This window comes from Apium graveolens, chromosome 11 (assembly GCF_009905375.1).
Source record: "Apium graveolens cultivar Ventura chromosome 11, ASM990537v1, whole genome shotgun sequence".
Classification (NCBI taxonomy): domain Eukaryota; kingdom Viridiplantae; phylum Streptophyta; class Magnoliopsida; order Apiales; family Apiaceae; genus Apium; species Apium graveolens.
The window spans coordinates 120,083,797-120,099,297 of record NC_133657.1 but is presented as its reverse complement, the minus strand read 5'-3'; the positions used below and the strand labels follow the sequence as shown (position 1 = coordinate 120,099,297).

The following is a 15,501-nucleotide window of genomic DNA, read 5'->3' as shown; positions in this document are numbered from 1 at the left end:
CTGAAGGAGAAGAATGTCTATGAAAGCAAAATGAAAAAAGAGAAATGTTAAGATTCCTGACTTTCACATTTAGCATTAGAAATGAGCTAGATGAACTTCATATAGTTATTTGCCAAACAGTAGGCTCCAGTATTAAATGGGCATTTAGCCCATATAAGGTGAAATAACTTCCTGCCAAACATGCACAATATCAAATACTTTTATTGTATGATTATGACTCTCATTTGGCATCAAGTGGTGTGAGTAAAATACACCTTAAATCGCCTAAACACTATAATCCGCATTACTACTGCAGTACCTCCTACTGAGGCATATTTACGGATTTGTTTTATTCAGTCGGAATGAAGTGTAGCTATGGCTGGACCTCTACATGGCTCTGTTACAAAGTGTTCTTGTGTTTAAGGACCTTTATCATGAACCTAAGCTAAAGGGCAAGAAGTGAGTGTCTAAGAATACCCACACCAAAGAGTTCTACCACTAAATATAGAACCATTAAATGCCTAGATGGAACTGATATAGCAAGAGCTTAGGGTGGACTAAAACTAAGGTACATCAATGTTCCTTAAGATTGTCATACAAACAGATAATGCACCGTTTTGCGAACTAAGCAAGGTTGTGACTCAATTATTCCAGACATTTGCAGTATGATTGACTGGATAGATAAACCACGAGCTCGAGATCTTTAATTCAAGGCCTAGACAAGGATAAACTCCCTCTATACGCTCTCATCATATGTAAGCTAATCCAAGAATCAAACTTGGATCTATGATTGGATTTTTCCAACAGGTATTAATACCCAAATTTCCAACGGCAGAGGAAAACATGATAAACTCGTCAGCCAGAAACTTCTGATCAGAAGCTAATACTGTTGGTCCTAAAACAATGATAATCTTAACAAAAAACTAGTAGTAAGACTAAGAATACGCCAATCTTATATGGAGATATCAAAAAACTTGGTGGCCCAAACAGTGAAAAAACTTTTCTAGGAAGAAAGTCTCAGGTTTGCAGAATATGATCTAGTGTTACAGATTATAGCTTGTTTTATTATTTCTAAACATGAAGGAAGTGTTAAAGTAAGTGGGATTGGTAAAAAGGTTGTAAAAAATGACTGTATGATCAAGGAAACAAGGAGTTTTTAATGTTCTACCTTACTATTAATATTTTTTTCTTAATATTATTTTATGATGTAGTTGCCAATTATGAATTGAACAAGCACACAGAAAGTGATCCAGAAATAAGAAAGTTAGTACAAACTGGAATGCATTATCACTTACCATACTCACTGAACCCAAGAAAGCTAACGGACATTATATACACAAATTCCATTTATATACAAGTCAATCATGCATAATCAATTTTTAGAGTTTCATATTACTTGTGTATAATTTTTTAAAAGTAAATTAAAATACTGGTATTTTTAGATAAGTGACTTTTACAACTCTTTTTAACTTCTTTTGTGTAATCATGCATGTTTACTTCATAGTTCACATGCCAATGCGAGGACAATATAAGACTCACCCTATGAACTTGGTGTATCCAGTTGTGAATTGAACTTGCAGTAAATAAAGTGTACGAGATTTATGTCCAAAGTCTAAATCAATAGCAAAGGAGACCAGTTTGAAGTTTCAGTCTTGAAAGGCTTATTGGCATAAAAGATCTTCATTTTACTTTATCTCCCAATCTAAATCAAATTAATATAGAAGAGCTTTATTAGTCATGTCCATCTTTTATTTTTTGTACAAATACAATAAGTATTCCTCCGGGAACCACCAACTGAATTATCTTGATTTATTTATATTTAGAGTTTTGAAAGCAGAGAGAATTTTAGCTGTCTTTATTGGACATTCGCTTCCTCTAGGAAACCTAGGGAAACAGAAAAAATTTAAAAAAAGGTCAGGACTATTCAATACAGAAGACCACACACTTTCAGAAAAGGCTGTGCGAGAACCTTTTATTTGCCTATTACAATTATCCCTTCAAGTTGAAAATCACATATCTACAAGATTTCCCTATTAAATGTATTCATCAGATAGATGCATATTCACTAAGTAAATTGTTGCATGCAATTGCCAAATAAGCGCGATATACTAATCCAATGAAGTACAATTCATGTTTGATTAGCAAATGGAGTACATACATATATTCTAATTATAAGGGAACATTTCAATTTTCAAGATTAAGAGATTAAAGCAACTTACACAATATTTTTGAATCAAACTCAAAAGCCAAACAATTTAGAAAGTCCTACTTTCGTTTCTTTGGTTTTGGCTTCTCAGAGAGTTCTTCATCTTCTGAAACTTCATCCACCTCATCGGGGACGTCAATTGGAACATTATGTTTTGTAATATATCCCTTCAGTATTCTCATGCTTTCTTCCTTTAATGTAACTAACTGCTCTGAAAGAATCCCCTTGTTTGCATTAACAGAATAAGTTTCCGAGCCTAGGTGAAACGTAGCTTTAACCTGTGGAACCTCCATCTTCTAAATCTGCATAAGCACCGTAACTTGTGTTAAAACAACAGAAGATTCAACACTTAAGTTGAAGTAGATTACAACCCATATGCAATACCAAGTGGAAAGGAGCATTAAAACACTCAAGGTGAAGTAGATTACGACCCATATGCAATACTAAGTGGAAAGGTGAAGTAGATTATGACTCATATGCAATACTCAGTGGAAAGGAACATAAAGAAGAAGCATTCCCCCTTCTAATTACAGGAAAACGGGTCCCGAATGAACAAGCTGAGATAAAAAACTAAAAGTTATTATCCAAAAAAAAACAGTACTCCACGGTCTAATAGATAGAGAGAGTGTGAAATGTTGACTTATCCCCAATTTCTACAAGCATTACACTATACTACAGAATTATGTTCACAAGGTCCGATGAATTCAATATTTTCTATAATTCATCCACCGAACATTGTAAGTGGTAACGATCTATACGTGGCATTTCCCCTTAACCCAACAAATAATAAACTGCACACATTTACCATTTCAACAATATATAAACATGAGCCAACTATATACACTCTGAAACACAAACCCCAGCCCATTGACCCGACCCGTGTTTCTAAAGATGACCTAAACACATGTATCTAGCAGCGGAGTAGCTCAAATCAAGATTACAGTGTGCCAAAACATACAATACAGTATTATCAAATGCTAAAAAAGGACATGAAACCTCATGCTATGTAACAACAATTTTAATGGAATTAAATGAGTAAAGAAACAGGTAAACAAATATGATAGTTAAAGAAAATATGCAATAATAAAAATTCAAGAACCAAAAAGTAAATATTAACAGAAAATTAAAAAAAAAAACGTAACTGACGGAAAAAGATTGAAACTGTGCAACCTGTGTTGGTTTGCGAAAACAGAAAAGTAGGGCAACAAGTTGAACTGTAACTGACTTGTCTTGGTCTAAAGCTAAAACTAAAAACTAAAACAACCAATCAAGCAGTAACCAATTTGTTTGGAGTTCAATCACATGTCCACAGCTCAAATGGGCCGGGTAATATATATATATATATATATATATATATATATATATATATATGCAATTGGCCAAATCCAAAATAATATTAGAATACAAACTACAAACTATATAAAAGTCACATGTTTAATCTTTTTCTCCCTTCTCCATGTGCATGTATATATTTTTCCCTTCGTTTTTAATTTGACTTTTCCCGTTAGTCGGTTAACTATTTTTTAAAAATAATTTTACCGTATTTTTTTCCATCTCTCACTCATCAATTTGCATAGAATATTTGTTATATTTTGACGACAAATCAGTATTTAAACTTACCTGAATCAGTAAGCTGAAATCAGTACTATTCTAGTAACCAGCAGACTTTAGTGATTCTCGTAGGTATAATTAATGATTGATCGTCGAAATATATCAAATACGATATTCATACCGATTGTCGGTGGATGTAGAAAAATACAATAAAGTTAGATTTTTAAAAAAATCACCAATTGACGGGAAAAATTAAATTAAAAATGGAGGGAATTAGGTGGAGTTGTGCGTAGGAGAGTATATTTAAATTGGGTGGGGTAGAGTTTGTAGTTTGTATTTTAATTTAGTTTGTATTGGAGTAAGACTCTGTATATATATATATATATATATATATATAGTTAGGTTCTATGGAGTCCCCTATGTCATTGGAGTCTTTGGAGTCCATATATGTGCTGCAAGTAAAATATAGCTTAAATTATTGTAAAACGTATTATTTTTAGAATAATATGCTACAAACATCATAATTTTATTGAAAATCTTGAACATTGCATAGATTTTACAAGTTGAACGTTGCAAAATATATTATTATACAAAACATGCTTAGTTTGCAGAACATAAATGTTCATGTTGCAGAACATATATATTGTACTTGTAAATATATGAGATTTGCATGATTTTATTGAAGTAATGATATTTGTGAAATATGTTTTGCAAGGTAACAAATTTTAGAAGATATTTTATTTGCAAAATATAAATGGACTCCGAGGACTCCGAGGACTCCAATTAAAAGGTGGACTCCATATAACTTTACTTATATATATATATCAGTTTTTTAGATTTGGCCACAAAATACTTATTTCAAAAATTATGACTAAAAATATAAGTGTAATGTGTATATTTCAAAGATCAAGTATTATTGATCGTGATGAGATAGTTTATTTGGTAAATTATTTATCCATTATTACTGTTTTAGGTTCAGAATTCGATTTTTCTTACCCCTAAGATTTCATTTCTAAAATTGCAAAAGAAAATTTAAAAATGTTCTTTTTTTTCTTATTACTCAATTTAAAATGCGTACAAGAAATATATTATTGACCAAAAAATAAAATAAAATATTTATGTCACCTATTTCTTTGAAAAAAATTGTGTTTTTATATTTTTATTTTATAGTTACATTGTTAGTTATCATTACTAAATCACCAATCTAATAAAGTTTTGGTTCATTTAAGACAAATTGATTTTATTTTACTATTAAGATTTATATTTCGGTTTCATAGTATAAATAATATGCTGATGTTTATCTTGACACGGTATAATAATGCAAGTATTTCCATTTTTGCTAAGTGTATTTTCATTAGAACGTTGAGAATGTTAATATTGATAGGCCATATTAGTATAGGCCCCCGAAAAAATCCAATAAAAAGATCCAAGACCCATAATGCAGTAAGGGAAAGACACCCGAACATGTGATATCATCCCTACCGTCCAGATTATCCGGATCTGGAATCTTTCAACGGTCTGGATCCGGATACATGTAGTCCCATCACAGACGTTCACGCGTTCCACAATCCAGCACGTTCCAACGGCTCAGATTTAAGTTACAAACCCTAATGTTAAGCTTATAAAAGGCTGGCCAAAAGGTATTTTGGGTGTTAATCATTCTATTCACTTATACACATACACATATACACCACACTCATATTTGCATAATTTCTATCCTACCCTTATTCTCCAAAACCCTATCTTATTCTCACAACGGAGGAGCCGTGGGGACGCCACCCCCCTTCGGTTCTATTTTGTAGGAACCCAACCAATAGTTAAACCTCAAATACCAGCATTTCTGCATAAATGGAAGTTGAGTCCAGATAGAGAAGGAGAGGACCCCAGGGAAGATTGGAGTTCTCATTGGCGCTAGAAGGAGGGGTCGAACCTCCGCTTATTGGTTATTTTCAGTCTTGCTACCCCACCCAGGAGACCAGAATCTCTTAACCCCGTAAAATTACTGTTTTGATTTTTCAGATCTACTTTGTTCAACGTTTATGCTTTTAATGTGTCATTAGTAGATCTAGTATAACCATATTTGTCGTATTACGTGAGCACATACTTAGTTAAAGCTGTGATTACCACATAGTTAGATCTAATCTTACGTGCTGTTGAGAGTAATGACTACGAGAAAAAGCAATGCTGCCATTTTCGGACCAGTTCCGACTCCTACTGCCCCGCCCAGGGATGGAGAAATGGAGGATATTGAAGAAGGGAACCCCCATAACCCGTGCATCATGTCAACCTATCCAACCAGAAGATGAAAAGTTGATCATTGAAAAAGAAGCTCACAAATATGCTGAAACCTCTGCAAACCCTTAGGGAACATAACCCCATAACAGTTCAGGGCTAATCGTATGAACGAGTTATAGATGTGCCACTTGGAAATAATTCAACAAAATAAGCAAAGAGTCTCTCCCCAAATTCATCAAGAGATTCCAGAAAGCTGTCAATCAACTTTCCAACCTGGAAGAAAGGAAGCAGCCAATATCTTTCAAAGAAACTTGCACCCGATATTATGTGAAGGTTATGTCAAAGATTTAATTCACAGAGAGCCCCAGAGTCTTGCATCCGCCTACGCCTTGGCCTCAAAATTCATAAAATAGAATGACTTCCTCAAATTAATGAAGATGAATAGAAGAATCCATGATGATGATGATGATGAGTCCCCGGGGAGACCCTCATCATACAGGAGAGACAAAAAATTCAAGGTCGACAGACAGTCTAACTACATTCAACACTCTTAGGGAACCCCACCCCGGTGTGGCTATTCAGGATCTGAAAAGAATGATAGGAAACCAAGATCCAAAAGAGATCCAAAGTTGAAGCCCGAGTGCATGCCTCTCAGCAGGCCCCGGGCCGATATCTTAAGAGAAGTCAAAGTAAAGCCTTTCTACTACCCTTCAAAACCCTTACTCGTACCTCCGCATAATAGGGTGAAAGATAAACACTGCAGATACCATGAAGATCATGATCACACAACCGAAAACTGTTTCTCCTTGTAGATGTTCATTGAAGATCAAATTAAAAAGGGAAATATGAACCAGTATATACAGAGAAAACCCGACGATAAAGACAAAGCCCCGAAGGGCGGCAAGCACGTAGTAAATATCATTTTTGGACCCGAAGCCCGGACATGGATAATGATGTTATGATGATCCAACTCTTGGAAGATGAGCCGATTTACTTCTCCAATTCGAATTATAAAGGACTGGATCCGAATCATAACCAAGCGGTGGTGGTAACTCTTGATGTTGCAAATAACGAGGTAAAAAGGATTCTAGTTGACAATGGTTTTTCTGCAAACATAATTTTTGAACACACACTTAATAGAATAAAGTTGGGCCACCTACGCATGGATCTTTGCCTTGAAGACCTTTTTTATGGATTCAAAAATTCGATGATACCTATCTGAGGAGTTATCTACCTTCCTATCACATTTGGAACTCCCCCCAACAAGTTTCCCTCATCTTGAAGTTTTATGTGATAAGCGCAACATCATCCTATAATATGATTTTGGGAAGGCCGACAGTCACTAAGCTCTGGGCTATACCATCGACTATACACCTGAAGCTTAAATTTCCCACCCCGAAAGGAATTGGAGAGCTCAAAGGAGACAGAGAATTACAGGTAGGTGCTACAGGAAGGCCTTAGTCATGGAAGAAATGGAGCCCGAAAATAGAAAGGAGGCCATATCACTACCCAAGAGGAAAAGCCGGAAGAAGCACCGGAAGCACCTAAGTAAAAGACCAAAGTTGGATGTGAACATCATAGAGGATTTGGGATACTGCTTAACCAATACAGATGCCCAGATTCAAAAAACCAAAAAAAAGACCAAGGTCGAACCAGTCGCGCAGATAATAAAAATTAAATTTGACCCCGGGAACCCCACCCGAAAGTTAAAATTCGAAAAGGCTTGGAATCAACCTTCGAGAAATAGCTCGTCAAATTGTTGAAAGAATATGTTGATGTATTTGCCTGGAGCCCGGAGCACATGCCTGGGATGATGAATCAGTGGCAATGCATACCTTAGATGTTGATCCCAGACAAAGGCCGATCAAACAGAAATGAAGAAATTTCACCCCAGAACGTCAATAAACAATCAATGAAGAAGTGGAAAAACTCCTCAATACTGATATCATATGTGAAATTAAGTACCCATATTGGCTGACCAACGTGGTACTGGTCAAAAAACCAAACGGAAGATGGAGGATGTGTGTTGATTACACAATTCTGAATTCGGCATGCCCAAATGATTCCTATCTTCTCCCTAGCATCGATCAGCTGATTGATGCGACTTCAGGTCATGTTATGTTGAGCTTTATGGACGCTTTTTAGGTATAATCAGGTCAAGATGGATCCCAAGGACATTACAAAGATGGCTTTTATAACTCATCGAGCAGTGTATGCTTTATCATGATGTCATTCGGACTCATTAACGTCGGAGCCACCTACCAGAAAATAATGAACACAATCTTTAAAAACATCTGCGAGAAATATGGAGTCATATGTCGATGACATGATCTCCAAGTCCACAACTATTCCGGACCACATCAAGGATTCGAAAGAATATTTTGACAACTTGAGGAAATAAAATATGAAACTCAACCCAAAAAAATGTGCATTCGGGGTCCCCTCCGGGAAGTTTCTAGGTTTCCTGATTAACTAAAGAGGAATTGAAGCAAACCCGAAAAAGATAAATGCAATAATGAAAATGAAGGTTCCCTGAACCCAGAAAGATATTCAGAAGCTATTTGGATACCTTGCAGCACTCTGTAGGGTTATCCTAAAACTTGCCGATAGATGCATACCCTTCTTCGAATTTCTCAAAGGGGCGCGAAATAAAATGCTGATAAATAGGACCCCAAAGTGCAACTCAATATTCGAAGCAGTTAAGCCATATCTGATGAACCCCCAATTCTGTCAAAGGAAAAACCCGAAGAACCTTCATCCCTCTATATAGAGGTCAGTCCGAAAGTCATCTCTTCTACACTTATTCGGGAAGAAAAGGGAATCCAAAGCCCGGTGTACTATGTCAGCCAAGTTCTCAAAGATGCTGAAACTCGGTATCCAAACTTGGAAAAGTTCGCATTGGTCCTCGTACACTCAAGCAGGAAGCTAAGGCAATACTTCCAAGGTCGAGGAATAAAGTGGTCACCGATCAACCTCTCCAAAAAATCATCCATAAACCCGATACATCCGGGAGGCTCATCGATTGGGCTATTAAGTACCTCGGACTGTAATAAAGGCTCAAACACTTGCTGAATTTGTCATGGAATGCACTCTTCCAGAATCTTCATCAATTACTACAAATCCAACCAGCATTGAAGATGAAACTCTCAGCAAACACTCGTGGACATTATATATAGATGGATCGACAACAGCTGAATGATTAGGGGATGGACCTATTCTTACTAGTCCTGAAGGGTCTATCATCCAGCATGCAATAACCTTCACTTTCAGAGCAATAAATAATCATGCCGAATACGAAGCATTATTCTCCGATCTCTGACTAGCAAAATTAATCGGAGTGAAAAAGTTAATCATCCATAGTGATTCCCAGATCGTGGTCAAGCGGACAAATGGAGAGTACATTGTTAAAGATCAAAAGCTGGCACAATACCAAGCCATGGTAAAGAGTATCCTGGAAACCATCGCGGATACCAGCATCTTACAAATTAACAGAGTAGAAAATGCAAAAGCAGATGAACTCTCCAAGCTAGTACAAAATTCCTCAGATTTGAGCACTTCGGTCTATTTCGAAGAACTCCAGGCCCCTAGCACCGAAAAAACTGAAATTTTCTGCGCCAGCAGCCCGGAGAACTGGATGACTCCTTTTATACATTATTTGAAGCATGGAACACTCCTGGAAGACAAGAACAAGGTCAGGTACTTGAAACACAAATTCGCTCATTTCGTTCTCGAGGATGATCGGTTCTATAGGAGACTTTTTCAGCTCCAACTCAAAAATGTGTGGATCCGGATGAAGTCGATTACTGTCTCCGTAAAGTGCATAAAGGAATTTGTGGAGATCACGTAGCAGCAAAGGCCTTGGCTTACAAGATAATTAGACAAGGATATTATTGGCCAACAATTCACGCAGATGCAGTTGCATATGTCAAGAAATGCAACCGATGTCAAATGTTCTGTAATGTACCAAAGTAAAGCCCGAACCTTTCTATATTAGTTCTTTCCCCCATCTCTTTTTCCGTATGGGCATTGATATCAAGGGTCCATTTCCCCAGGAAAAAGGAGACCTACGCTACGTGTTGGTGGCCATTGATTACATGACCGAATAGGCCAAAACAAAGGCAATATGCACAATTAATCAACAAGATTGCATAAAGTTCATGGACTCTATAATGATGAGATTTTGGATCCTGGTAGTATTGGTCTCAGATAATGGACTCCAGTTCATGGACTCAAATTTTGAAGCATACCTCAAAGATCTTGAGATCAAACACAAAAGATCGTTTGTAGCACATTCACAAGGAAATGGACAAGTTAAGGTGACAAACAGAACCATACTTCGGGAACTCGAGAAAAGACTAGAGGGGTCCAAAAAGACTTGGCCAGATGAGCTCCCGAAGGTCTTTTGGTCATACAGAATCACCCCCAGGACAGGCACCGGAGAAACCCCTTTCAAATTAGCCTATGGTTCGGAGGCTAGGCTGTCAGTCGAAACAGGATCACCATCATACAGGGTCATTCATTTTGATGAAGTGTCCAACATTGAAGGCCTAAAGATGAACCTAAAGCTACTTGATGAATTAAGAGTATGGGCAGTATAGAAAATGGAGATATACAAATAAAAGACAAAACTTTACTTCGGGAAGAGGGAAAAAATCAGGGAGTATGAAGCTGGAGATTTGGTTCTCCGGGACACAGAAGCTTCTGGCCCAACTAACCAAGGCAAGCTACAGGTTAACTGGGAAGGACCATGTAAAATCAAAGAAGTATCGCGACCGGGAACCTACAAACTAAGTTATTTGAATGACACTGAGTTCCCAAACATATGGCACGGGGCCCGCCTAAGGAAATTCTATCAATAAGCAAAAGGTGCACATTCTAGAGTCATCTCTCTATTAACTAGGAACTTCAGAGTTGTATTGTTTCTATTGCCTAAATAAAAAATTTAAAATTCGTATCTAATTGCCCCAAAATGTAATCACTATTAAGTTTCTATTGCAATGAAAGACAATTTTTTATGTATAATATTCACTCTTGTACCCGATCATATCTATTATTTGCACACCATAATGCATGTTTACTTTTACAATTAATAAGCACAGCCCATATGTACTTAGAAATTCTCAATTTTAATTTTTACCCCTAACCGGGGTCAAGTTAGGACAGCCCATGTGTACTTAGAAAATTTTCTCAATTTTATTTTTTACCCCTATCGGGGGTCAAATAAGCACAACCCATGTGTACTTAGAAAATTTTCTCAATTTTAATTTTTACCCCTACCCGGGGTCAAATAAGCACAACCCATGTGTACATAGAAAATTTTCTCAATTTTAATTTTTACCCTTACCCAGGGTCTTTTAAAACACAGCCCATGTGTTAAAGAAATTTCTTAACTTCAAAAGTTTTAACCCAAAACTATAAGAATGAAAACTAAAAATCCAAGAAACATAATATGAAATTAAAAATACCGGGGTAATCCAACCCCGGGCAAATCAAAGTTACACACAAAAATAACATGCCAAAAGGCTCAGTTCAGGAAATGCTTAAAGTACGAAAATCAAAGTTACAGGCCATCAAGGCCAAATATAATCATTCTTCAACTTGGGGTCTGAGAAGAGGAGAAGGAGGCTGTTTGGGTTGTTCCTGGGGCAGAGGGGGCTGCTGGGCTAGAGGCTGCTCGGGGAGGGGAGGAGCTGAAGTTGAAGCACCAACACTGGAGTCCGCCACCGCAAGAGCATTGGCTTCCTCCTCAAGCTGAGTCTCTTCTTCAATGTAGCATTCCAGGAAGCCTCCAATCTGACCCTTAGGTACCTCAATAAGATACCGAGAGGCAACCCTCCAGCATATCTGACTCTTTTCCATTTCCTTCTCATTAAACTCCTCAAAATATGTTGGGGTGCCCCAGAAACTGGCTAAGACCTCATCTGGGGTCGGCCTCGCAGCCAAGTTATCCTTCAGCTTTCTATTTTCCTGCCGCATCGCCTTCACAGCAACATTCTCCTGAACATGCATATCCCGGAGATCAGCCACAATCTGATTGTGAGCAACATTTTCCTTCACATATTTAGTTGTAAGATTTTTAAGCTCTCGGGCCAAGTTATCCCCTCAATTTTTCCAGCATCCCCTGCATCAGCCTTGGCCTTTAGATTCCGGGCAATCTCCACGAGACCCGCAACCTTGGAATTAGCCTGAAAGAAAATGAACTATCAAAAGAATAAAAGAAAATTTACCAAGAAAAAAGACAAGTACAATAAAAATACTTACAGCTGTAACGTCCTCCTGCATCCCGGCTAAAAACTCCTTGAAGGGTTTCCTCCGATATTGCCTTCTCTCGGCAGTAGTGGCATAGTTTTCGAAGAGCTCTTTCCTCCGCAACTCCGGAGTGAAGTTTGCCAACAGTGCCTTAAGGGTTTTTGGGGTGTTCGGAGCCATTTCAATAGCAACCTTTTTAAAAACCCGGCTCTATGAACCCCCGGCCTCATCAGTACCATCCCCGGGTTTCTTTTTCTTTCTCCTCTCGTTGAGGCTTAGCAACCCAAACAGCAAGTCTTTCCGGGTTTACTACAGCAATAGTTCCCGAACCAGATCCCCCATTATCATTACCCGCTTCATTCCCTTTCTTTCCCTTCCCAGACTCCAAGATATTTAAACTCGCGATCTTCCTACATCCGGCAGCCAAATCTCTCAATTGAGCAAACATTCTATTCAGGCGGGGAAGGAGCCTTGGAATACCTAAACTGAAAGCGCAAAAAAAATATCAACCCCGGATATAAAATAAATGTTAAGCAGTTGCAAATTCATACAGCAAAGAATAGCAACTTACATCCGGTGGCGTACATCTCAACATTATCATTAAACGTGTCATGGGTCCACTGCCCTCCGAGTGCCCCTACAGAAGTTATAGACCATCGTGAGAGCCCCTTGTCCGAGCTGCTGGACTGGAAATTTATTTATTTTCAATTCATGTTTATAGAGCGGCATAAACTCCAAGTCCCCACCCCGGAAAAATATGAATTCCCTATGCCACCCCTTAAGGGAGTTCATCATGATAACCGAAAGAACCATCTTGTCACACAGAAACCCACAATCCTCAATTCTAAATAAGAACTCGTATAAAGGATTGCTAATGGATTTTTTGATTTTGAAAATATGATGGAAAAGCTTGAAGGTCGTGAGGTATTATTTGGCGTGGCAACAGGCTAAGAACCAGCTAATTTATTTATATTTACACAAAATATATATAATATGTTCTCTAAATATATTATTTATATTTTGTGTAAATAATTATAGATTTATTTTAAATAAAAATCTTTTCTACTATTTATTAATTCTCTCAATAATTCAGATTTATCAATATTATTTATTGATCGGATTTTTAGAAATTAAATGTACTAAGTGCATTGAAAAGAAATTTATTTTAAAATAAATTAAATATTATTACTCATAAAAATGTCAAAATTATTCTCCATATATATATATTTATTTGAAAATACTTTCTAATTATTTTCTTTAAAAACAAAAATTATTTTCTGTTTTATATTTAGCAAAAAGCCCAGCCCAATTGCTAATCTAAAACCCAAAATCAATCTATATTTTTCAGAAAATCAAATGGGCCTTCTTTTTATTTGCAACCCAAATGTATTCAACCCAAAACCCATTTTATTAACCCTAAAATCCTGGCCGTACAATCTTATTAAAAATTTAATCCTGACTGTTCTTAATCAATATATATATATATATAGAATTAGGTTTTACTGTACAATGTATACGCCTCTCAGTCGCCTCTTTTTCTCTCATTTCTCTCTCTCAAAAACTCGCTGATGTTCATCAGTTTCTCCGAAGAGTTCATCGACTTTTCCGATTGAATCTCAATCAATTCTTAATTCCCAGATACTATACACTATGTTCAAACGGTTCAAATACATGAATCGATTAAATTGCTTTCTTAATCAACTGGGTTGGTGAAATCAAAATGATTTTCGATCAAGTCAACTTGGGTTCAAATTAATGAACCTAAGTTTGATTCGAAATCAACATTCACACACACACACACACACACATATATATATATATATATCTATGATTTTGATTAAAAACCTTTTTATTTTTAAACCCTAATTTGAATTCGAGTGTTTTGTGCAGATTAATCGAAGAAACAAAGCAAGATAGTGATAGATCGAGCAAAGAAATGGAGTTTGGAGAAGAAATCGGCTCGACTCAGTTGAGTCAACTCGGATGAGTTACCGGGTTAACTCATTGAGTCACTCAACTCGGGGTCAGACAAGTTGAGTCATGTAAGTATCCATGTATGCTTCAAGGCCATGGACTCAGGTATGTAAGTTTGAACATGATTCGAAGCTTAAAATTATGTGATTAATTGGAATAGTCGAAGTAAACAACTTGGGTGATTGAACAGTGGTTTGTTGTTTTAAATAAATTAAACAAAGTAATTTTTTGACTCAATAATAATCTTTGTGCATAAACTGTATTATTGATTATTTAGTATCTATTTAAATTTCTTTGGGAATTTATCTATGTTATCAGTTATGCATTGATAAGATTATCCTGACATAAATTCGATTAAGTGGTGAATTCATTTTTGTTGGTTAATTATTTCAAATTAAGAAGTAAGATTTAATTTTTGATTCGAATTTATTCTTGCGCTTATGTATATTGAGTGACTAATTCACTAAGTAAGATGAATTAATTCGATTTCCTTGTTACAAATATGTGGACTGTTGAAAAATTGGAATTTATCTTGACACATGTTCATCAGTTAACCATTTAAATCTGTATTCTCAGTCTGGTTCATTTATGGGTTCGAATAAAGACAAGATATGAATCAGGTTATTCTTTTTATCAATTATGGTTGGTTGATGTTTGATTAGTGAATTCTTAACAATGTGTAATAATAATCAACTTGTGGTTTGAAAGTTAAAATTAAATTATTGGCTATTTTGGATAAAGTTTACAAATTAAATAAGGATTTGTGATTTCTTGGTATTTGATCAGTTACACAGTGAATTTTGTGGAATAAAAATTGAGTTTAAATGAACACCATTATGTGAAATACTAATTGGAATTATGATGTATAATTTCGATTCTTATTGTGTGACATGAGTATAATTTGTTTTATGAATAAAAAGAACTACTTGGTAAAAACAGAGTTGCTGAAATTCCTTGATTGGTTAAATTATATTCAGTGATTATTGCATTCCTCATATAGCTTAAAATCACAATTACATACAATGCCCTGCCATTAAGACCTGGATGGGATTCCTCTTGAGAAGCCCAGTATCTGGATCACTGATGAAACGGCCACTGTATAAATTAAGGGCATCTCTGTATTTTACAAGTATATGTATGCTAAGTGTATGTGCTAAATTATCTATTTGTTCAATTGTTGGATGTTGAGTGTGCGGTGAAGAAAATTTGAGTGGAAATTAAATAAAATAAATGTCAAACAAAGTCTAATCAATCATGAACAGTTGGGTCTTAAGTAATTAAATATAAATATATGTCACCTTGCCTGC

The 15,501-nt window shown here is 36.2% G+C and overlaps 1 protein-coding gene across 1 annotated transcript; it reads left to right on the top strand.

Annotated features, from left to right (window-relative positions):
• The first annotated feature begins 10,143 nt into the window (after positions 1-10,143).
• On the top strand, positions 10,144-10,569 carry LOC141695839 (uncharacterized). The gene has a single exon (XM_074500050.1). It carries the CDS (start codon positions 10,144-10,146, stop codon positions 10,567-10,569), a length of 426 nt encoding a protein of 141 aa, XP_074356151.1.
• Positions 10,570-15,501: the final 4,932 nt, after the last annotated feature.

Coding starts and splice junctions, on each gene's coding strand:
- LOC141695839 (XM_074500050.1), top strand. CDS start 10,144: ATGAGATTTTGGATCCTGGTAGTATTGGTCTCAGATAATGGACTCCAG.